The sequence below is a fragment of the Lineus longissimus genome, chromosome 1, assembly GCF_910592395.1.
Source record: "Lineus longissimus chromosome 1, tnLinLong1.2, whole genome shotgun sequence".
NCBI classification, from domain to species: Eukaryota; Metazoa; Nemertea; class Pilidiophora; order Heteronemertea; family Lineidae; genus Lineus; species Lineus longissimus.
The window spans coordinates 13,328,457-13,352,043 of NC_088308.1; the positions used below are offsets into that span (position 1 = coordinate 13,328,457).

The 23,587-nt window shown below is 39.0% G+C and overlaps 1 protein-coding gene across 1 annotated transcript in view; it reads right to left on the reverse strand.

The window, feature by feature from the left end:
• The window catches only part of LOC135482751 (voltage-dependent T-type calcium channel subunit alpha-1H-like), a 603,345-nt gene that overhangs the window by 58,002 nt on the left and 521,756 nt on the right, over positions 1-23,587 (reverse strand). Inside the window, exons 22-24 of the mRNA XM_064763135.1 lie at positions 4,308-4,434; positions 3,652-3,780; positions 2,614-2,703 (exon numbers count right to left, since the gene is read on the reverse strand). Of these exons, the coding sequence (XP_064619205.1) occupies positions 2,614-2,703; positions 3,652-3,780; positions 4,308-4,434 (346 nt within the window). The remainder of the gene's footprint in view (positions 1-2,613; positions 2,704-3,651; positions 3,781-4,307; positions 4,435-23,587) is intronic.

A 23,587-nucleotide genomic window follows, 5' to 3' on the forward strand; every position in this document is an offset into this window, starting at 1 on the left:
TGACCTCGGAAAGTAGGTCAGGTCGACTAATATTTGGCCAACATTTGTGAAGATGGCCAAAATATGTCACTGGGCAAAATTTAGAATTTGCCCCTTCCGGGGTGGGGGGGGGGGGGGTTATGGGATCGAATACCCACAAAAGCGTGGCATTTTCAGACATGGCGAGGCATTTTCTGTTGTCTGCAAACGGAATCAAAGTAAATGTGAAGTTTTATCCCCTTCGAACAGAAAATAGCTCAGGCATGGAACCACATATCACAGAATGAGACAAAACATCCAAGTAATGGCGGACGAAAATCATTTTGATAAGGTTTTTGTGCTTGCATTTGTCCTTTATACTTGTCTTAGACAACATTATTCACAAAACTGACTCCATCAAGCAGAGCATTTCTTACTAAGCTATAAGATAATGCCAATTATGTTATGTATATACATCCCAGAAATCGGGAATTTCAATAGTTCTGTCGGCCTCAAAAATTTACATCGAGGCTTTTAAGTGCGACGAACAGCGAAAATAAAATCATGTAATGCTGTTTAATGACGATTTATGATGCCTTTTCAACGAATTAACTTGTTGGCCTAGGCGGTAACACTGCTTTGACCTGATGTCAGAAGGTTCTGAAGTCATGGATTCGAGTCCATCCTGGGCCGCACTCTATTTTCATTTTTAAATAATAGAATGTAATGTTACGTTACCCCCCCCCCAGCTTTTTGGCTCATCGTAGGGGAATCTATACAACACCGCTGTGTCCGTCGTCGTCGTCGTTATTGTGTGAGAAATGTGAAGTGTTATCCCCTTCAAACAGCAAAGAGCTCAGGGACTGCACATCCCGGAATGGGACAAAACATCCTGGAATCGGACTAAACATCCCAGTATTGGCGGACGAAAATCATTTTGATAACTGAGATTTTTGCTTGCATTTGTCCTTCATACTCGTCTTAGAGAATGTTGTTCATAAAACTGGCTCCATCAAGCAGAGTATTTCTTATTGAGCTACATGATTATTCCAGTTATGTTTCATATACACATCTCACTCAGAAATCGGGGATTTCAATAGTATTGTCGGCCTCAAAAATCTATATCGAGGGTATTCAAATGTGACGAACAGCGAATCTAATTTATTTCTATTGGTCAAAATGATGATTTAGATGAACTGTCCAGTTTACCTCACTCATCAGTAGCATGTTATTTTGCAAAGTAATTACTTAAAGGGTAACTCATGTCAAATTTCACCATATAATGTTTTAGCTGTTTTTGACAAATGACTACGTCACTTTCGCATAAATCGGTAAGGTTTTCGAATCGAAATGTACATTTTCTAGAAATTGATGGTTTTAATTCCGCCTGGACAGCTCGCTTCGATGCCGATGAAATCCTGCTACGCCGACGACGTTTTCGTTGATGACGTAACAACATGAACATTTTCGCAGTCGCGGTGGTTTACATATCTGGCCCCTCGTCATCAGACCTCTCCGTGGAACCAGATTCCACCTCCTCATCTTCTGGATAATCGGACAATTCCTCGGAAATATTAGAGCAGGACGAACACTCAGATTCACTTTTTGACGCCATTTTCTATTTAGAGCGAAGGGGAAAATATTCGGAAATATTCGACGGTCTGACTTGTTCATGTTGTGACGTCATGAGGTCACGTGACTTAGTGCGGGTTTTTCAAAACGTCTTCGGCAGTTGGCCAGTCTGACGCGATTAAAACAGCGATTTTATAATAAATCTAATCAAAAATGGAAAATCTGAGCTTTACATTTGTCATCAACAATTAAAAACGGATGTATTTCCCCAAAGTTGTAAATCACATCATAGTATCACTTTAAGTAATAAGTCGTGGGTTCAATGCATTTGTTCATACATTATTATTTGACTTACTTTTACTTTAAATTGTTCAATTCTTTTGCTATGATCTTTTATAAAAGTGCACCGCATTATTTTGAATTCGAAAAAGTAATAACTCTCTTGTTCGAAATAGGTGTTAAACGGACTCAATATACAGCAGCTAGGTAGGCAAGATAAAGGTATCCAAAGAGCAGTTGCCTCGCTAATAAATGTCTACATACCAAATTTAGAGGGCTGAGGAAATAATAATAGCCGAACCACAAATATTAGTAAAATTTTGCAGTTTGACCTCTATGACCTTGAAAAGTAGGTCAAAATGCAAATTCCCCCACGATCGAATTTGCGTGATCAGCCTGATCCTGATGGTGATAATGACCAGTCAGTTGGGGGTAATGATATAAGTAGTAGTGACAATGACTCAGGTGATGGGGGCAGGGGGGCAGCCTGCTGCAGGTGGGAATCAAGCTGCACGTGGCCGAGGGCGCCAAAGAGGCCCTCAGCTCATGCTATAAAAAAGTGGTAAAAATGGCAAAAATGCTGGCAAGATGGGGGAATAACTTTAAAATAGGGCTGGCAGTGAAAGAGTTAAGCAAACGCCAAGTAATTTTGAACGCCCTCTAAAGCGGGGATAACAAATTAACATTATGTAGAGAAAATATTGAAGTGCTTTCACATTATAAATTCTACTCAAAACGGATCTTTCATGGAATGTAACCTGAAGGACACAAAAATTACTTTCTATCATGCAAGTCAGTTCTTACCTGAACATCAACATCAACTGCATCTATTCCAGTGTACATAATCGAAACCCAACCATCCTTAGAGCCAAGTACGAAGAGAGCCATCAATGCCTGGAAAAAATGCTTTTGGTATATATTTGGTTTTTGATGACAACCATCAACAGAACATATGGTGTAGATGCTATTTAGCTGCTTTTGATGTTTTTGTAGGCCATTTCTTTCCTACTCCATGGACATTCGTGCTCCCACATTTTATAAGGCCCTAAACATTTTAATCTTGCTTTGTATTGACAGGGAAGCCCTTGACGGTTTTGGAACAAGTATTGAGGGTGTGAGCCAAATCAACGGGCCTTGAAAGGAGAAGGTATTTTTCTGACGAGTAAGGGAACGTGCCACAACGCGCCTTTTCTGGACAAAATATGCTGGGATGCGCCAAAACACACGCTTTTTGTTTGACCACGTCATTTTGGGGGCTACTAGTGTCATATCATTGAGCCAACGCACTGGGCTATCCAGATATGGAATAAAATATGCGGGTTTCTATTCTTGGTGTTTGGGAATCTTGCTGGGGAATCCTAGCGTTTTTACAATACAACACTATGAAGTTCAATCCGTTCACTGGATTCAAATTTACTGAGGATTGTCTACAGTTTCACCATTGTCCACAATGGCTTCATGATTTATCTTCATGATTTACGATGTTCTTCATGTCCAATCTCACAATTTCCTATGAAAAGACAAATGGCATTGTCCTCTCCGCCCAGTTCAACGTGTGTCAAGTTGAAATGCAAGTCTATTTAGGGTAGGGTATTCTCGTCGTTCATAGATGGCTTCCCCTATCTCTCTCTGAAACCTTTTCAACTTATCGCACATGTGGGACTAGGCCGTAAGGACAATTCTGTCAGTCTTCTCAGGGGAAGTTTGGATATCTGACCTGGCCAACATCAGTTCTGAAGAAGCTATTTTGGATATGAATGAAACTGTAGACAATCTGCAGTTAATTTGAATCCAGTGAATATTTTGAATGTCATAGTATCATTTTGCTCTTTTGACACTCACCTGGCCAAGATTATCGAAGTTATATTTCTGATTTTGCCAAATATTCCTCGGATCTGACAGGCAGTGAGTCTTGTTCTTGACATAAATAGCAGTGGGACCAAGACAGTAGTAAAACTTTCCCTTGAATAACTGAAAATGATAAAGGGTGTTTTACATTTTGATTTAAACTAGTCCATCACTTGCACTGAGGTCACATTAAATTTATGAATTTTTTGAAAGGCACTTCGAGGAAGGCATTAACATTATTAAACTAAAGGCCCACGGGCCTGACGCTCAGCTGGAATTTTGTCCAAACCAGTAATGGTACCAGTATAATGGACAAGATGGTGGCCAAGTTATGAGTGGAACATGCAGGCCCAAAAGCAATCCCATCTGAGGTATTTGGATGTTAAGGTGAAATAATCACTAGCTGTAACATACTTGACTGAGTAATCTAAAGCACCTGCAATACATGTATAAACATTATAAAAGCAAATAAGGCGACTGCCAGCATAAAAGATCCAAAACAGCAATAACATTTGAATTGGCTCAATGGTCATTTGTTGGATTGTCATGATCAAAACAGTGATCAAGTTGGCAGAAAGTGATTTACACTATTAATGTGAAAAACTTTGTTTTGTTTTAGTCAAAGTAAACTCATAAGAATAATGTTTTACCTGTACTCCTAATATACCGAAGATAATGAAGAAAGTGCAGCATATGAGTACAATATTTCCAATTGGCCTGAGTGAGGAGAGAAGAGTCTGGACAACAAGCTTGAGGCCTGGAGCACGATTGATGACCCTGAAATAAAGAAGTCATTGTAATGAAGACACATACAATGAAATGGCTGGTCCAGGGACCCTGTGCTCACCTCGGGCAATGTCAATGCATGTCATTTGCAGTGGATATGGGGAGAACAGTTTCTGGCTAGTTTCACCAGTTTTTAATTCCATTGCATAATATTATTCTTCTCCGCACAATTGCACAAAAGAAAATTGCCGGTATCATTTAAAGTATAGCATTTTGGTTATAAAGTTGACTGAATTTCAGGGTCATTGAAGAGTGTACATGTCACATGGAAAATGGTTGACATATGTTCAACTGACAGCCATATTTGTGATGGAATTAGACTGAAAATGAGGGATACTGATAAGAGTACATGGATACATAATCACATGATATTTGGTTGCAATCCGATCATTAATTTTAGAGTAATAGGACTTTAAGTTTCAAGATGGCCGCCATATTTGATGTCCGTGCAGGCCAAATTTTTGGGCTAGAATAGAGGGTCCCGAGATACATGTCCTCACAAGTTTAGAACCTTCTACATCTAGCTCAAATAGAAACGAAACGTGCCACCTATCGGTGATTTAGCGAACTTTGACCTCTTTGACCTTGAAAAGCAACTCAAATCAAAAACCCATATGATATCTGATGTGCCCTTGCTGGGAGTACCTACATGAACCAAAAAAATTCATGAAAATCCGACCAAAGTCACAGGCAACTTTACATGTTTGATGTTTTTGCATAACGCCCCCTGTTGGCCAAACAAAGAATAATTTTGGAACGAAAGGGTCCAAGGGTACATGTGTACCAAGTTTTAAGTCCAGACCTCAAGGGGTTACGAAACGTGCCATATTAAGATAAGCCAACGTTGAACCACAAGAACGACGGATGTCACACCATCGTATAGGCTCATGAGATGAGCCAATGAAAAGACAAGGGGTCATTGTTCTCACCGTACATATTTGGTGCTTAACCCCTATCGTGCCCATGATCGCAGATCTGCGTGTTTTTTAAAATGTTGGGATTGCCCATGATCGCAGATATGCACATCGACAACACCCCTCAGTAATTTCAATCCAGCAAACAACCTATTCCACGTATAGTATCAACCCTACGTATCGTCGTCATGGTAACCCCACTTCAAAAGACCTTGACCTTCAAAGTGAATGCTTCAATAGAAATCTGTGAAAATCACGTCGAAGTCAGTGTCATAAGATATTTTTAGAATTGAGATATTTTCAGGATCAGTTATAAAGTGTCAACGACCCTTCCAGTGCAATTCTTAGGGCCAACATCGATAATATGGCAGGGAAATAATGGAAATAAACACTTGAATTGATTCCCACATGATTTTAATTCCAATAAGTTACAAATCAATATTTTTTGGAACATTTGTCAACATCGATAATATGGCAGGGAAATAATGGAAATAAACACTTGAATCGATTCCCACATGATTTTATTTCCGATAAGTTACAAATCAATATTTTTTTGATTTTTTTTCAAAATTTGGTGTTTTTGAATGAAATAACAAGTTTTTACCCCCGAAATTTTTTTCTTGCATGTAAACTTTGTAAACATCAATTTGTAGCCTTGATTAAGACCTGAAAGGTTTTCAATTACTTCAAAGCACTATTTTCAAAGATAAAAGATTTACAATGGGTCCAATTGTGCATACATATTTTAATAAAATTGTAAAAAAAAATTGTGGTCCCACAGCAATGTACAGCAAAATTATGGGCCCCAGACTAGGTCTCATGAACAAATTTGTGGGGACGAAAGGGTAAAGAATTCATGCTGGTGTAGAAACATGCTATGGTATACAGGGTGAGTCAATAAAAAGGTAATCCAGAAGAAGGGTTACTTCGTTTAGGATAATACTTTTTTGGCCAAAATTATTGTTTTACCATGACGTAGAAGCTACCACTGATCCTCTGATACATTGATTACAATCCTTTAATCATGCATCACATTTGACGCAGATTGGTAGCCATGCGTAGGGAGTTAATTCGACAAAGGTCTCAGTGTCATTCATTTGGATATGATATAATCAGAAATTAGTGATTCCTTCGACAATTGATATATTCACTTAATTTTTGAGGCCTTGCATCACACATCACCATCAACTTCAAACATAAATGTCGAAGCATTTTGGTGTCAAAATCGCTAAAATGTAAATTTCTGCCGCAATTCTTCAAAAACAGGTTTAAGTACAGCAGCTTCAGCAGTTACGAAACAAGCCACCCATGTCTTACAACTACGACAAGCTAATTATACCTGTATAAAAATGTTCATGTCAAACAAGATGAAAATATAGTACTCTTTGCACTTTCTACAATTTACAGCAATTTTGATAGCATGACAAAATAACCCTACTAAAAAAATTACCCTTGGTATAAGACACTGTAAGAAACAAATACCTTACAGTACCCTAGCCAAGGGTAAATTCTGTTAAGTAGGGAATACCCCTTCTTCTAAAAAGCCCCCCCCCCCCAAAAAAAAACAACAAAAACATCATTGTTGTGTGTGAGAAGTTCAAATCTCCCGTCATTGAGACTTTCAGTAACCATAACGTCATAATCTGTGCCAAAAGAAAAATCACTCAAACTCATTGATTAGTTTTCACAGATATAAGAAACTGGAGTAACAAAATATATGCCAGAACAGCCAGCCATATGCACAGTGATGCCGGTTTGCATCACTGGGCACCTCGTCAGTTCCTGTGTTTGGTGTTTTTTAAATGTTAAGCTTTTAGTGTTTTAATCTGCTGGTGATTAGTGTGTAATGGTGTGATTGGTTGGAGACGTATTGATCATGGGAATAAAGGCAATATTGAGACTAAGTGTCTATGACCTAAAAAAAGCAGGTCTTGTCAAAAACCCAAGTGACATATCATGCCCTATGGTGGTTAGTTGTACCCATGATATCAGATTGATGGCAATCGGGCAAGTAGTACTAAGCAATAATCAGATTCTTAAGGTTTTCGGATTCAGTCCCCTGGACTGGCCAAGCTGTGAATCAGATCAAAACGAACTTCAGTCTCGGTATATACATTTCGGTATGTGCCAGTCCTGTAGCCTACTGAGCAAAATTAAGGGAATTTGGATTTTTGGAACTTGTTTTCTCAAGCCTGGTGCTATGTAACCAAAGGAGGTAAAGATAAACAATTGGTTGTAACTAATAACCAATTAACTAAACTTTAATTTCAAATGAAGAAAAATATGCAAACTTATGCAAATTACGTCATATGACCGAATTAACATATTCCGTGACTCTATTTCAAGTGATTTTTTTTCAAAACAAGAGGCCCAAGGGCCTGGCGCTCAGCTGAGTTAATATCATTAATATCTTCCCGGTGTTTAGTTCATTATGCATGAAAATGGCATGCTCCATGGTATTTGATATCCTTTTGCGTTCACTACCGTACCAATGTTTTTGGTTGACATAATTATGCCACTGTTCATTCCTCAATCCTGACCATAATTCGGGTGAAATCATCATATGAAAATATTTACCGAAACATGAAGTTTATGCCATGAATGAGGATACTCATTGTCATAGCCTCGTTTACAAGTACGAAGTATTTTCCCGCGAATATTCAAAACTGCTTGGCTCCTTGCCAGTTAAATAACATGTGACTATACACAAAATAGAAAACTTTGATGGAAATTGTAAATCATTAAATTATCTATCAGGGGAAACAAGCTGATGATGATCAAATAAATCATTCATGAGAAATCATTTTGTTGCTGAAGCTTGCATGACGAAGTTAATGCTAAACCTTTTCTTGTGCTCTACTGCGCCACCGTAGTTTTCTATTTAGACCAGCGATGACGTCATTTCTGGTGATTCCCTACGTTGTCCAATGAGCGCTTTTTAAAATGTGCCATTTGGTATTGTACAGTATGCAATGTATTTTTTCAGCGCTGCCAGTTGCCGAAGAGAATGCTGTAGCTCCCTCAATTTCCAATCAATTTTTATGGGAGTGACATTATTGTATTGCTTAGAATGTCTACTTTTTACTCATGAAAGAATCGTAGAACTAAAACATAATAGGCGAACACAATCATGCCGATTCACTGCACATACTGTGGGAATTCTCCACTTCAAAATACATCGGCGATGTCATCGCGAACAGAGCATGCACTTCCGATATCGTTTTCACAGAAATGTCGCCAAATATTCAAGAACTAATTTCTGAATTTAGTCCCTAAAGACCTTATGACTACCACTGAAACGAACTAATGATAATATCGCCTACCAGACTACTTTTTAAGCAGAAAATTGGGTACTTGAGTGTCATTGAGCTCCAAGATTATTGCACATAGCGTAAACAACATGCCACCATTTTGTCTCCGCTTCGGTATTTCGTACGCCGCTTATAATGCACCTTCTCAATTAAAACCAACATAATAAGGCCTTACATCGTTGATTGAATAGGAACACCACACAAAACACAATAAAGTGGGGGTACAATCGATTACGAAGCTGAAGTGAACAGTGATTTATTCCTGGAGCTACTGCTTTTGTTGTGTAGCTGCCATGTTTTGAGAACTGGCAAATAGGAGACTTCATTGATGGCTGACGTCATCGGGCGGGAATTTGAATCGGCAGAAATAATTAAAAGGCAGGTAGCGCCCTCTCCTGTTAAAATTTTGAACTTTTTCTCAATAAAATAGAAATTTCAAGAATTTTATCTTAACACTTTCAGCGCCCAGCCATATTTAGCGTACTTCCCCCAGGGGCCAAGGTTACGCCCCTTTTTACCCTTTTTCAAAATTATGAAAACAATAGAAGGAATAAAGATAATTACATGAAATTTTCTGTGTTGGTTCTTCTTTGTTAGATCTCTTTACAATGCTAATTTGGAATGATAGTCAGCAAAGCACTTGATTTTGCACAATGGTACCCCACACATAGAACAGTAATATCTGGTGTCTTTCCGAATACCCACTTTTTGGCATACTCTCGGCTACATCTGCCCCCGTCATCAATCTTCGACCCGCCATTGCGCCTATTCGAATGCAGACAATCTTGGCTATAAATAGCACATTGGCTGAACATCATACTATCACTTCAAGCGCTGTATAGTTAAATTGTTTTCCCCTATACTGCGCTGCTAGTCGCCTCGAAGACAAAGCGGGAAATTTAAAAACGCGACGTAATATTACGTCGGATGGCTCAACCGTGTGAACTTGCAAGACGTAAAATTACGTCAGATGGCGCTGAAAGTGTTAATATTAGAGCATATTTCGACTAATTCTGCTGCTCCTAGGCCGATATAGGCCAGTTTCCTTCATGCACTCTCGCTCGCAGGAAGTAGGTCGAATGGCGACAAATTTTGTTTTGAAAGTAGTGTTTGACCAGAAGTATCCAGAAATGCAAAATTGAAGTCTCTAGGTCTTACGGTTACAAAATGTGCACCATGGGTTTAACGGACGGATGGATGGATGGATGGATGGATGGATGGACAGACGGACGCCACTGAACAACTTATTTGACAAGCTCGGGTGACTTAGTCAGCTGAGCTAAAAACCTCTAATGGAGCAATTACCATTAGGTTAGTGGTAAAAAACATGCATGATATTGATTGCCATGGTCGCTGTGCATATTTCAGAACAAAAAAATTTAAAAAGAGCAAAGTTGAATTTTTCGGGGATTTTAGTAAAAAAATTGCCAAAACAGTCATTTGGCCGCCGCGCTGTTTTGCAGCGCTCAGAACACATTTCTCTCATCTAGGGTGCGGTCACCTATCGATCAAAATTTGCCACCAACTTCCGCCATATTTAAAACCTCTGTAGCATTTGAGACTGTTCGGAGTGATTGCTGAATTCAAAATGGCAAAATTGTAAGTTTTTGAAAGGTGTTTATTTCATCAAATTCCAAGCAAAATCAGCCAAGTTTGATCAATTTTTCAGTAGTTGATATTCACTAAAGATATTTTTCCAATTTGAGAAGATAGTTCGTAAATTGATATTTTCAGAAGTGGTTGACCAGTCCGCAATGAGTTCATTTGAAACATCAGGGCTCCTGGTTTCCTAAATATTTCTTTGAGGTGTCTCCTCTGGGGTTGTGACTATATACAAAGGTTGTGAACATCCCAGAACAGGGTTGTTTTATAACAGGGAACAGCCCATAACGAGAAAGGTGCTTGTTGGGAAGAAGAGAGGCTGAAAGCCATAAGGTAAGAAAATGAGACTGGCATAAAGGTTGTGCCAGTTAATTAGGACTAGCACCTTCCCCTGAAACGGCTGTGAACAGAACCGGCTGTGATGCATAAGCCGGATATGGACATAATAAGGACACTGAGTGACTTTTTATTTAAAGATTTATAATAATGATGGGCCCCGAAATGATATTGAAATTGCAGCGCAGATGATTTTGGTATTTACAAGAAGCAGCTGAATAATAAGGGGCCAGGAAAAAAACAAGGAGTGGGGCAAAAACCGCACCAAGATTGTGACCCAAAGTTGGGACACATGAAACTAGAGGCCTGGCGGCCTGAATAGCTACGCTGGCGGAATTTAATAGCAAGGAATAAGATGAATAACAAGAAAATGTAGCAAGTAGTATATGCGAGTACCAGAATGTAGGTTATTGTAGATAGGGAGATGTGGACAGACTAGATGGAATCAAGTTTAGACAAAGGGGGCCAAATTCATGAAGGGTGTTCAGCTTAAAACAGCGTTTAACTACTGAATAGACAGATTCAGATCCTTCACGTAAATCTTCACAGAATATGAATAGGCCCTATAACTAATCAGGGAGAAGTTACACACGTCTAATGAATTTGGCCCCTAGGGTGGATGACAGTTGTGAAGGTTTTATTTGAACTGCAGTGAATGAAGTAGTTGAGGGGTTCTTTTGTCACATCCGGTCTTCAATACCTTCAGTGCCTTTGCTCCAACTGTGTTTAAGCAGGCCAGCGCAAAACTGCTCTTTCAATACCTTTAGTTTGATACCATTAACGCGACTGTCTTCCTCTAACAGTGTTCAAGTTGTTTAGTGAGTCATAAAAGTATATCACGGTAAACCTACTCTTAAACACTTCTAGTTTGATATCAAAGACGGATGACACCTTTCGCTGCAACCATCTCCAAGTAGGTCAGTCGGTAATGAAAATGGGTTAGCACAAACCTACTGTTCATTATGTTTAGTTCGTTACCAAACACAACTAATTTAGCTATAACAGTCTTATAGTAAGGCAGAAGGTCATAAAAGTACGTCAGTGCAAATCTCTCCTTCATTTCCTTGAGTTTAGATTAATTCTTGTGACACTGCCCTATTCCCTCCCATAAGGCTACACTGCAGTCTCTAGATTGTGACACGAGGCATGATGCCATCTCTAACATTACCCTCTCTACTCGCATATCAATCAGGCTACAATGCGGTATCTTACTTGATTGTGTCATGAGGCATGATGCCGTCTCTTTCATCACCCGCTTCTCTTATATCAATCAGGCTACAACAAAGCCTTACATGACTGTGACATCAGGCTCGATAACGTCTCATACATCACACTCTTCTCTTATATCGATCAGGCTACAATGTGGTCACTTACTAGATTGTGACATCACCCTCTTGTCTCATATCATTCAGGCGACAATGCGGTATCTTACTTGATTGTGATATGAGGCATGATGACGTCTCTTACATCACCATACCCCTTGCCTGACCTCTTCTGAAAAGGTGCTTGACTTTCAGTTGCAAGTTGCGGGATAGTCGGGTAAATATACAGTTTGACCCAAAAAAAATTGCTAGAAAAGGTTTTTCAACTGTTCCTAGTAGTATTGGATGTGGAGAATATCATACTAAAAATCTACCAAAATCAGACTACTGGAAAGTTGTCAAATCCAAGATGGCGTCCAAGATGGCCGCCAATACCTTAAAATAGCTATAACTCCCTTACTATTTACCCTAGAATGACAATTATGGTGTCTACACCCAGGTTTCAGGGGTCAAGGAACACACTGAAAACAGTTAAACCACCATTGAGTAATCAGGATGTCAGAAAATCCAAGATGGCGGCCAAAAATGGCTGCCGATATCCTAAAATCACTACCACACTTCACTAGAATTATAATTTTTGTACCCACCCCTTGCTTTTAGGTATCTAATAAGGTGAATTAAATAATGATTAAGTTATCAGTTCATCAAAGATATTAATATGGCAAAAATACTGTCATAGGCATCCCCAGGGGGGTCGCGGGGGGGGGGTGCGAACGACCCGCTTTTGGGAAAATATTTTGAAATTGACCGTGAAAATCCGCTCGTCAGAAAAAAGTCTATGAAAATGACTGTGAAAGACCCCGCTTTTTGACAAAACGACCCCCCTTTCAAAATCCTTTGGACGCCTATGACATGTATGGCTATGACTTAAAAAGTTACCATTGTTTATACATATTGTCAGTCACACTCTTGCCCTTCCTCATCCTCCTCTTCAATAAATGTGGCCTGGTTGTACGGATTGTCACATGTGTCTAACTGGCATTGTCCACAGGCAGGAGTGCATGGTAGCCCATACACCCTGCAGCTACAGCGTGGTGTACTGCAGGCAGTTTTGCAAGTTTTGCAAGTTTTGCTAGGGCTGACATAAGACTATTGATGTTATATACTGTTGTAACAGAAAAAAAAGAGCAGGGGGGAATGGACTTAGCTCATATCCCATAACATCCTCCAATGAAAGTTCACCTGTTTTTGACACAACCAGAAATCGCTGGAACAACAGAGCAGGGTCGATAACTTGATCTGGAGCAACTTTGATGGCTGACACATCACCAAGGGTTATGGCTTTATGTTTCCGTTTGAAGGAGAAGGTGAAAGCGGGCTGTCCATTCATATTTTCCATGATTGTCCTTCCAACAGACTCAAATTCGTCAACATTCACATTGGCATTCGCAACTACACCATTGACTATATTCCATAAAGAGGGGTCTTCAGAGAAGGGTGAGCAGGATGTCAGTTTGGTACTGATCTTTTCTAGGTCTGAAGTATCCCTCTTCATCCTTGCTTCAGTCAAATCTTTATGTTGTTCCCTTGTAGTGTATGAAAGGTTGTTAAGTTCTTGCATTGCGCTATTATACTCGGCGGTGATGAGAGTTGACATGGTCCACAGCGATCTCTGTTCTTCCGTCATTCCACTTCCACGTGTCAGTCCACCCGAGGTCTTTAGCGACTTCATCAAGGTCTGTTCAATAACAAGATCAGAACTGAGGCCCGCCCAGTACCGATTGCTACGACAAATCACATGAAGACCATTGGAGAATTTGTGATACACGTCTGGGTGTGTGGTCTCTAGTTGCACCATTTCCTGGATGTAGAAGTGTGCAGATTTAAGATAATTAGAGTGGCCAGCTGCAGCAAATATCGGGAGACAGTCGGAAACAGCGCTTAAATGCAACGACCATGACCCGGTGCGATCGGCCATGATTAATGCTCTTGCAACTGCTAACATCTTCTGATAATTCAGCCACAACTGACTTGTCTTCGAACGCGCACAAAGTTCGGTCTTACGTTTGTCCAATTCTAGATTGATTTTACCATTGTGTCTGATGTAACTACACTTTCCAATGAATGCCATTTTGGGCGCCATCTTGGGCACCATCTTGGATTTCCTCATGTTCTAATTATTCAATGGTGGTTTCAATGTTTTCAGTGACTTCCTTGACCCCTAAAACCTAGGTGTAGACACCCTAATTATGATTCTAGGATGAATAATAAGGAAGATACAGGTATTTTAAGGTATTGGCGGCCATCTTGGACGCCATCTTGGATTTAATAATTTTCCAGTAGTCTGATTTTGGTAGATTTTTAGTATGATATTCTCCACATCCAATACTATTAGAAACAGTTGAAAAACCTTTTCTAGCAATTTTTTTGGGGTTGGGTGGTAATTTTTCATATATTTACCCGACTAGGAAACTTTCATGTAGAAACAATTTGGTTTCTTTGTATCAAATGATCAGACGCAGTGCCGTCTTTACACTGGCAGATAAACTAAACATAAAGGACTCAAATTGCTCCATGGATAATTTATTTTCTGAGGCATTTCCCTCTCTCTCGACCCATGGTCGAGCGCGACAGTGAAGGGGTAGGAATTTTAACTCGACATAAGGTCGAGCATGACACCAGTACAAGGGTTAAAGGTTGCATGTTCAAGAGTTTAGGTTTAATAGGCAAGCTTTATTTTTTAATATTATAATACATAAAAATTCAGAGATGCCTATTCAATTTCAAGGCTTCTTTATTCAATCAACTTGTATAATACAGTAAAACAAGACCAAAACGTGAAGGACAAATCAGCTAAGATACAGCGTCTTCTTTCCCGATCCTGTCAATCTCATGGCTGACTGGTTGATTGGTTTCGTGTCACCAGTTCCACAGCATGCACAGCAACACCACTTTGCCAGTGGAGACCACCGGCATGACTCATAGATTATAGAAATAAAAAAATAATAAAATAAAGTTAATAAACTTTAAAAAGCTCACCCTTATTTTACGAACGTTCACCTTGGTAGAGTTTGGACACATGGCTTGCAATGCATACTTTTTTGCATTTGTTCATGTACCGGTATCGGGTATGTAAATGTAATGTATGGTAAATAATGTAGGCCCAGTTTATGCAGCTCCTCACAGTTTTCCGTATTATAGACTGAGAATGGCAGTTTTATTGTTCGTTAGAAATACCTCGCAATTCCAGCAGACTACTTCGTCGCTATAATTTGTGTACTCTGACCAGTGTAACTATCAAAGGTGTACGATATCATTGTTATTTTGACAAGAAACATGAGGAAACGTCAACTTCTTGTGAAGCGGTCCGCCATGTTTGTTCATCTAGCGTTTAAGTTTTTTTTGATTACGTCGGTGATGTTTATAAATACAAAGAGGCTATTCTTATAACAAAGTTTTGTCTGGATTTCAAAGTCATTAGCCAGTAGATGTTATATCTATGTGTAATAGATAATTGTGAAGTATTATGATTATTTCCTTCTGATGATAGGGAAGATTTTTTTGCAACACTGTTTTGTGTATAAAATGTACTAGGGCGTTCATGTGTGTTTTGATCTTCGACTTCGACTCAATGGGTGATATGAATAAACACTAGCAAATGGTTTTATCTAAATCTCCATGTACATTTACACTAGGCATTTCTGTACAAAACCGGAGTAAAAGCATTTGCTAGTCTTTATTCATATCATCCATTGACTGAGCAAATTTAACGAGACAGAAAGCCAAAATGGTAACACTTCCTATGTATTGTAAACAAGCTACGGGAGTCATTCTATACTATGACTTTTCAAATAACAGTTGCCATGGCCAATTGTACCGAGCAAATCAAGAGAAAATACAGAGAAAACTCACCCTGGTTTCTGTCAAAACGTCTACCATACGTAGATGAACTGAGCGCATGAATCTTGGTTTCTCTACGTGTCTTTTATCGGCAATATTAATAAGAATTAGACAAAATAACCCTACAAAACGACATGTTGACATTGAGAATCAAAATATAGGGAAATATCACTTTCTAACTGCTCGTTATGAAAAATTTAGATTGGAACTATGTTTTGAAGTGAACGTACACACTCTATATACATTCGAAAAATGGCCATCACCTTATCAGCCTCGGCTGCAATGCCTTAGGGAATGCCTTATGTGTAGCGCGCTCAGTACATTACAGAGACAGGTAGGATAGAGGCTGTTTTGTGACTTTTGACCAGACGACAATTTCCAGCTTAAAAATCTGCCAATTACTGCCAATAACGGGGCGTTTAGTCTTTCTGCTGTGAATAGCTATAATCCTATCAAAGCAAGAGTTCAAAATATATTGGTATCCTGGCACATTTTCTGGCCCAGCTACAGCAAATTCGGATGAAAATGCAACTATTTTGCTAGAACTACTTTCGGCCAGCTCCAGTACAAACCATAAGCTCCGCTTGAAGCCAGCGTAGTTAACACAGGGACAACCAGGAACGCGGAGAAGGTGAGGGACGGTGGTAAGAATTAACGAGCGTGGTGTTGCCTTCAAGAAATAATAAATTGGAATGACCCCTAGAAATTTGGGTCAAAGGACGCATGGCAACACCAACGCTGATTGGCCGTCTCAGGTCACGTGCCGAGGAAAATAATTTTGATTGGCACGGGCGTATGCAGCGAAGTGTGCAGCCTTGACCTGAAGGCGGGAAATTTGCATGGTAATTAGCGATCCTGGAAGACCTGGTAAATTACAATAGTCCCCAGAGGGGATCTACAAATGTAATTCTCACAATACTAGTATTGATAGAAATATGCTTTTTTGGTTCTTAATTTGGTTATATTTCCTAGAAATCTTATTAATTATAGATGACGTTTTGATCACGTAATGTCAATCAAGCTATTTTTTTGCGGCAATTCACGTGCATTTCGGGGTTTGTTTACAATGGTTTCCTACACAGGGTGTTCCAAAAAAGATGGGGTAGAAGTCCGCTGCGAAATGAATTTTACCTTAGGTGGATTTTTGTTTGAAATTGCTGGAATTTCCAGCTCTTGGCTGGAATAAACTGACTCTTTGAATTAAGAGAGTTTCATCGAAATATTATGGCTTGCAAAAGCTGACAAAAAACTTGAACATTATATCCATGGGCTGGAAATTCTTTGCATTTTCTGGAACTTTAATTTTTCGTAAAAATTCCAACGCTAGAAATCTCTGTCACTCTACTATAAGATTGTCAAAAGCTGGAATTAGCTGGAAATTTCAAATTCAATGTTTCTGACAATTGTTGAAAAAAGCCGGCATATGCTTGCATCGAAAATTGCTATTATATTATGCAAATCCATCATGTGGTCTTATCACCTGACCTCTCCCATGATGCACTGCACCTCAGACAGGAACCAGTAGGTTTGAATTTTCAAGTCAAACAAAGAAATCATGGGAGCTCTTCTTATTTCGTGATTTTTACGATATCAAGATACCCAAAGTTTACACAAATGGAATTGGAACACATAAGGATGAATGCAAAAAGGGTAATCTGGACAGGCCTTGAGGTAGTTTTTTTAGCAAATGAAGAAGCCTGAATCAGTGCATATGCTGTAAGCCTGTCCCTATGCATGATTGTGTACCCTTGCGGTATCACAACTGTAACATTTTGCATGGGAGCTGTCCACAGCTCATGATCATATAGTGATGGAGTCAATCAACAGTCAGCTTGCTCCATCATTCTTTTCAAGGCCGTGTAGTGATGTTATTTGGACATCCATTTTGGACGTCAGTCCCCGTCTTTAACCCTGCCCTCTTGACATCAAAGTGACAGAGTGTGCCATGTGTGGTTAACGTCATGTTGATGTCATGGTATCCGGTTAAAATGGCCCCTCTTTTATATTTGGCTCACGTTGTGAGCCCATATGTGAGCATTTTATGTGTGCCTTTCGACTTAATATCAACACCTAAAATTGCCTGTCTGCAGTGATAATCGCAGGTTTATGTGACAAGATTGCAATCAGCAAAGTCAAAACCCAGGGATTATCCGTTTTACTCCAAGACAAGAGCTCTTCTTGTTGCTTAGATTTGAGTTCTTTTCGTGAATATTCTTGATCTTCCTCATTATTCTTAATATTGAGTTGTTCAGGTTATGGTTAATAGTCTTATGCAGTGATACCTGATGTTTTTGATGAAGCTAGAATTAAGAATGGGGGTATATAGTCTATTGTATACTATAACTTTCTATATTTCTTTTTACTAATTTCAGGTGCATGTATGGTGATCGAATTTTGAAGGTTTCTTCTTTTACTCAGTCTTGCTTGAGACATAGAAAGACGGAAAGTCACGACAGTCAAAGCAATAGCAACCTCAGATAGGTGGTCATGTCAGAAAAAGGACCACCATATCGTGGTGCAAGAGGACTGTTCAAAAGGGTTCTACTATAAATGAATGGAATGTTGTGAAAAGTGTTCACACAATGGTTTTGAGTGTTGACATTACTGGCTGACAATTCCAGGAATAAATGTTCTCATCACTGTCCTCAATTTGTGCTTTGCATGTAGGGTACAATATAAAAGTGACAAAAATAAATGATGTAGAAAAAAATAATTTGGCCATTTTTGTATTTGATATTGTGTGGTTGTCAAATGGGCATTGTTCACAGCAATGTAAGGGGGGATTGTCAAGATTATTCTGCTTCCCTGGTTGTGACATCAATCCTAGCTGTCCATTCCCTTTGGTGGTAATAATTCTGCCAAGACAATCGGTGACTGCCATGCCCACAGACCTAGCCCAGAGAAAAGTATCACCCCGACTGCCAACTATGCTCGCACTGCAGTGTGTAGTGTGTTCATCCCCTCTTCCGCATCTAATTGCCATCAAGGGCAGAAGCTCTGTTTTCATAAGGACAGGATTTTACAATGCAGCATTTCGCATTTTGGAGCCTGCTCAACTAGCTACTGTGTACCAGGCCTGTTTTTCAATACTGTAGGTCTAATGAAGTCTGTTGGGTTTGATTGAAGTTTATAACATAATTGCTAACTCATACAGTATGAGTTCTTGTTATTATTATTATTATTATTTATTAAATCCAAATAAACAAAATTACATATTGAGACAATTGCCAGGGCTTAGGCTGAAAGCATTAATAGCCCTGGTTACAATGGTATACAAAGAACAAGTTGAATCAAGATAAGGTACTTTGAATGGAAAGAAAGGGATGCAAGTAAAGGTAAAGTAACACAAATAGTTATAGTTTGTACAAAGGTAGTGATTGATGAGGGGTTCAATTGATCTGGCACTAGTTACCAGAAAAGGCGATAATATTACTGAGAAAAGTGGCTGTTTTTTCTACAACAAGCCTGTTTGAAGTAAGGTCCAATGAAAATTGACCATTAAGAAGAAAATGGAGCCTCTCATCAACACGAAGATTGAAAAACCTAACAGAAGTAAGGTGTGGCAGCAAACCAGGATCATTCAAGAAATCGTTACGTAAATCATTTAATAAAGGGCAATTAAAGAGAAGGTGTTTAGTAGATTGGGAGTGAGCCCCGCAATCACAAGATGGACTTAAAACGTTGGTAAAATTGTGGAAATAAAGGGGCACCGAAAAACTAAGTCACACCTTGTCCTATTGAGTGAAAGTTCATTTTTACGAGTAAGAGCCAATTTTGTAGAAGTAAGAAGGTTATGTTTACCTCTCAGAAAAATTCGGATATTGTATTTAAATGAGTTTCTTGAGAAGCAGTTTTTTATATTGACAGGCACAGACTCCCAATCTCTAATTACACATGGCACAGTTGACTTGCTAAATCTTGCAGATGATCTAGGGGGAAGTACATAGTCTCGCTGAGTCCTTAAACGGCCAGGAGGCGCCCGATTACGATAAATGTCAAAGATTTCATTGACATAACATGGTACCAAATTGTGTTGTACCTCATACATAAGCACCAATCTTTTTTCCCTACGCCGAGCAGAAAGTGACATCCAATCCAAACATTTTAAAACCTTTTGGGTGTTAGTCCCATGAATACAACCACTGACTATAATGGCACCCCTATAATGGATTTTATCTAATTGAGAAAGTAGACCCTGATTGGTAAAGTCAAATATAATAGATCCATATTCAAGATGAGGTAATATAAATGATAGATACATGCGTTCAAGATGCCTTGATTGAACCGTAAACTTCAAAGCATTCAGTGGATTTAACATGTTGTTACATTTTACTACAATATTGTTGATATGCATGCTAGAAGTCAAACACTCATCAAGTGTAACACCAAGGTGCTTATGGAATGCGCCCCTTGGAATAACTCCCGTACCCAAAGACAGAGGTGGATGGTTATTGATAGTTTTACGAGGAGAGTGAAATATGACCTCTTTGCTTTTTGACGCTTTAAAATCAAGTTTCCACACATCCGACCAAACTGACAAATTGTGAAGGTCATTTTGAATAAGAGTATGGGTTTCGTCAGTGGAATTCGGCAAGGCCGGGAGAAATAAAGAACTGTCATCAGCATAAAGATACAAGATACAATTTTTAACAACATCACTTAGATCATTAATATACAATAAGAAGAGGAGCGGGCCAAGTATAGAACCCTGTGGAACACCACTATTAATATAACCTGTCGGGCTCAGATCCGAAGAAGAACTTTCGATCTTTACCTTAACCTTGCGGTTTGAAAGGTACGACCTGAGCAGTTCAAGAAGTTTTCCCCTTATACCATAGGCCTTAAGCTTTTGAAGGAGAAGAAAATGCGGAACAGCATCAAAGGCCCCCGCAATATCAAGAAAAACCCCTCTAGTTTCCATACCATTTTCAGAATTTGAAAGAATCATATTTACAATACTTAGAAGCTGCTTATCAGTACTATGACCAGGAAGAAAGCCAGATTGACGTTTGAATAAAAGCTCATTGAGCTGCAAATGATCATACATAGATGAGTACACAACCTTTTCAAACAACTTAGACATGGAGTTTAGCAGGGTAACAGGACGGTAATTAGAAGGACATGACTTACTCCCTTTATTCTTATAGATCGGCACTATGATGCCTAATTTCCAACAATCAGGAAAACTGCCATGCTGTAGGAGGACATTAAATAACTCAGACAGTGGTTTTGCAAGAGAAGAAGCTACAAGTTTGAGCATTTTATTTGTTACACCATCGACGCCGCCTTGTTTTGAGACGTCCAAGTCCAATAGAAGTTTTCTGACCTCGAGTTCAGTGGTCCTCAGGTCACTAATTGATGCCATTGTCCTTGCAGGGAAAACAGGGGACAAGACCTCATTGTGGTCATGATGAAATTTGACCATAAACTGTTCCAAGAATAGCTGGCACTTTTCCTGCTGGGAAACATACATATTATCTTTGTGAACAATACATGGGATACCAGAGGCAAACTTTTTACCGAGCAGTTGCTTAATAATATGCCAATAGTTTTTGCTGCTGGACGAACTGGTATCAAGAGACTTACATACATTTTCATGAAATGTCTTCTTAGCTGAAGTAACTAGGTCAGACACACACTTAGCACAATCTTTGTATCGAGCAAAATTGCCAATACTATTGTTCCTTACAAGTTTCCTATACATTTTGTCCCGTTTATTTACAGCTTTCTTAATCCTACTGGAGAACCACGGCATGTCCTTAGCTCCGATAACTTTGTCATGATGCGGTATCTGCTCATTGAATATACTGGATAAAGTTCTTGTGAGCTCATCTTGCTCAGCTGCTATGGATGGCATTAAAAGGAATGACTTGCTTTTGGTATTCTGAAATCATTCTGGGCCTACTTTCCAGACAATTTGCAGAGGACTGATTTTTTTGAGAAACACCCTGTATGTTGAAATTACTTTATTTTGACACTTAGTGCCGTTGATTCAGCGAAACATGAAAAATCGTCATCTAAAAAGTTTTTTCCAGGCATAAGAAAGAGATGATCCCATTTTTGATCACCAAATTCAATACAAGATATTAATCGTAATGATTATCAGCCTTTACTTCCGAGGAATCGTAATGAGCTCGAGAAAAAGAGGCAGTTATTCCCCAAAAAATGTGAAAAAAATGCCAATTCCCAGCGATGGTTGCTATTCAACATGTTCAAAGTTTTCACAACAGAGAACCTGACGACTTTTTACACATTTTTTCTCACGAAACTACTGATAAATGTCTTATTTCTAGGTATATGTTTTTTTTTATATGCAGATTAATTTGGTTTTGGCAGTGAGGAGCGAATTCCAACTTTGTATATTTCACTGCAAAACATATGCGATAATGAGGTTTTAATTATATGCAGTGACATCATCGTGATAATAGAATTGAGCAAAAACGGTATCGCGACAAAGTGACTGAAAATTCACAAATTGTTACAAAGTGTAAAAAATTACTATAATGCAATTTTCTTTTGCATCTAAGCTGTATTTTGAATGTATTTGATAGAAAACACATTCACTTGGCAAAACATTGGAAAAAGAACAATTTACATATATTACCCGAAGGACCCCCAGTACGCTGCGGTGGGGTGTCGATATACCACTCCATGGTTGGCTAGTAATGAAAGGGTTAAAGCCTTACAATCAGTTTATGCCATTTGACATCTGTGACCTCGAAAGGTAGGTCAAATCGAAATCGGTATAACATGTGACGTATCCTTGCTTGGAGTACCTACATTTTTACGATAAAAAATTATCAAAAACAAGTCACTAATAAGCGATATATTCTCTTCAGTCATAGCCCCATGGTGGCGAAGTCGAGAATTAAGTTTGACCAAAATCCAGTGTCAGAGGTTATCTGAGCTAGAGGGTCATGTGTACTAAGTTTCAAGTTCATAGCTTTGGCGGTTGAGAAACGTGCCATAGTTACACTCCAATGGCCAATTTACGCCACTTGGCCTCTGTGACCTTGAAAAGTAGGTCAAAGCGAAAATGTATCCTTACTTGAAGTACCTACCAAGCAAATGCTATTGAAACAAGTCACTAACTAGCAATTGACGGCTGGTCGGTCAATTTGAAGACCTCCTTGGAGTGAGTTGGAGTGAGTGTGATGGAGACAAGGCAATGGTTTATTTGTAAGCCTTTGTTATTTTATAATTTGATTATCAACCTCTTGAAGATGACTTTTGAAGGGGTACATTCTGATTGTGAGTTAATTACTGTAGGGTTAGTTCTGACCACGAAAGTGAAATAGATACTTAGCATGATCTGAGCCGTCAATTGACATACGACTTTTTTCCAGTTGCAGAAAGTAAAGTCGCGCCATATAACAATGGGCCTCACACCGTACCGTGTATTGGATTACGTTTGATTGCAGGATGGAATTCAAAATGGTTGTCTTTCCAAGATGGCCACTGTTGTATACTGTGCTGCCATCTGTATTAAAATAATCTAACCAATGTATGTGGTACATCGATGATGATGATAAGCTGTTCAAGGAAGTAGAATAAAGAAGAATGATGATCTGATTGTTGATTTTATTCACAGACATTTGTCTTGCTTTCTTCAGCTTATCGCTGGATGAACGGACACAATAAAATGGCGATGAGGATGTAAGTGTTATAGACCTAAGTAACCCACCTCTGATCGTGTCGGTATTCAGCCGGAAGCCGAGTTTTCTGCGAAGTAAAAACATGTGCTTCATGTTGTATGTGATGCATGCTGTAGTGAACAGTGCATGTACATTCATACATACATACATACATACATGGCTGA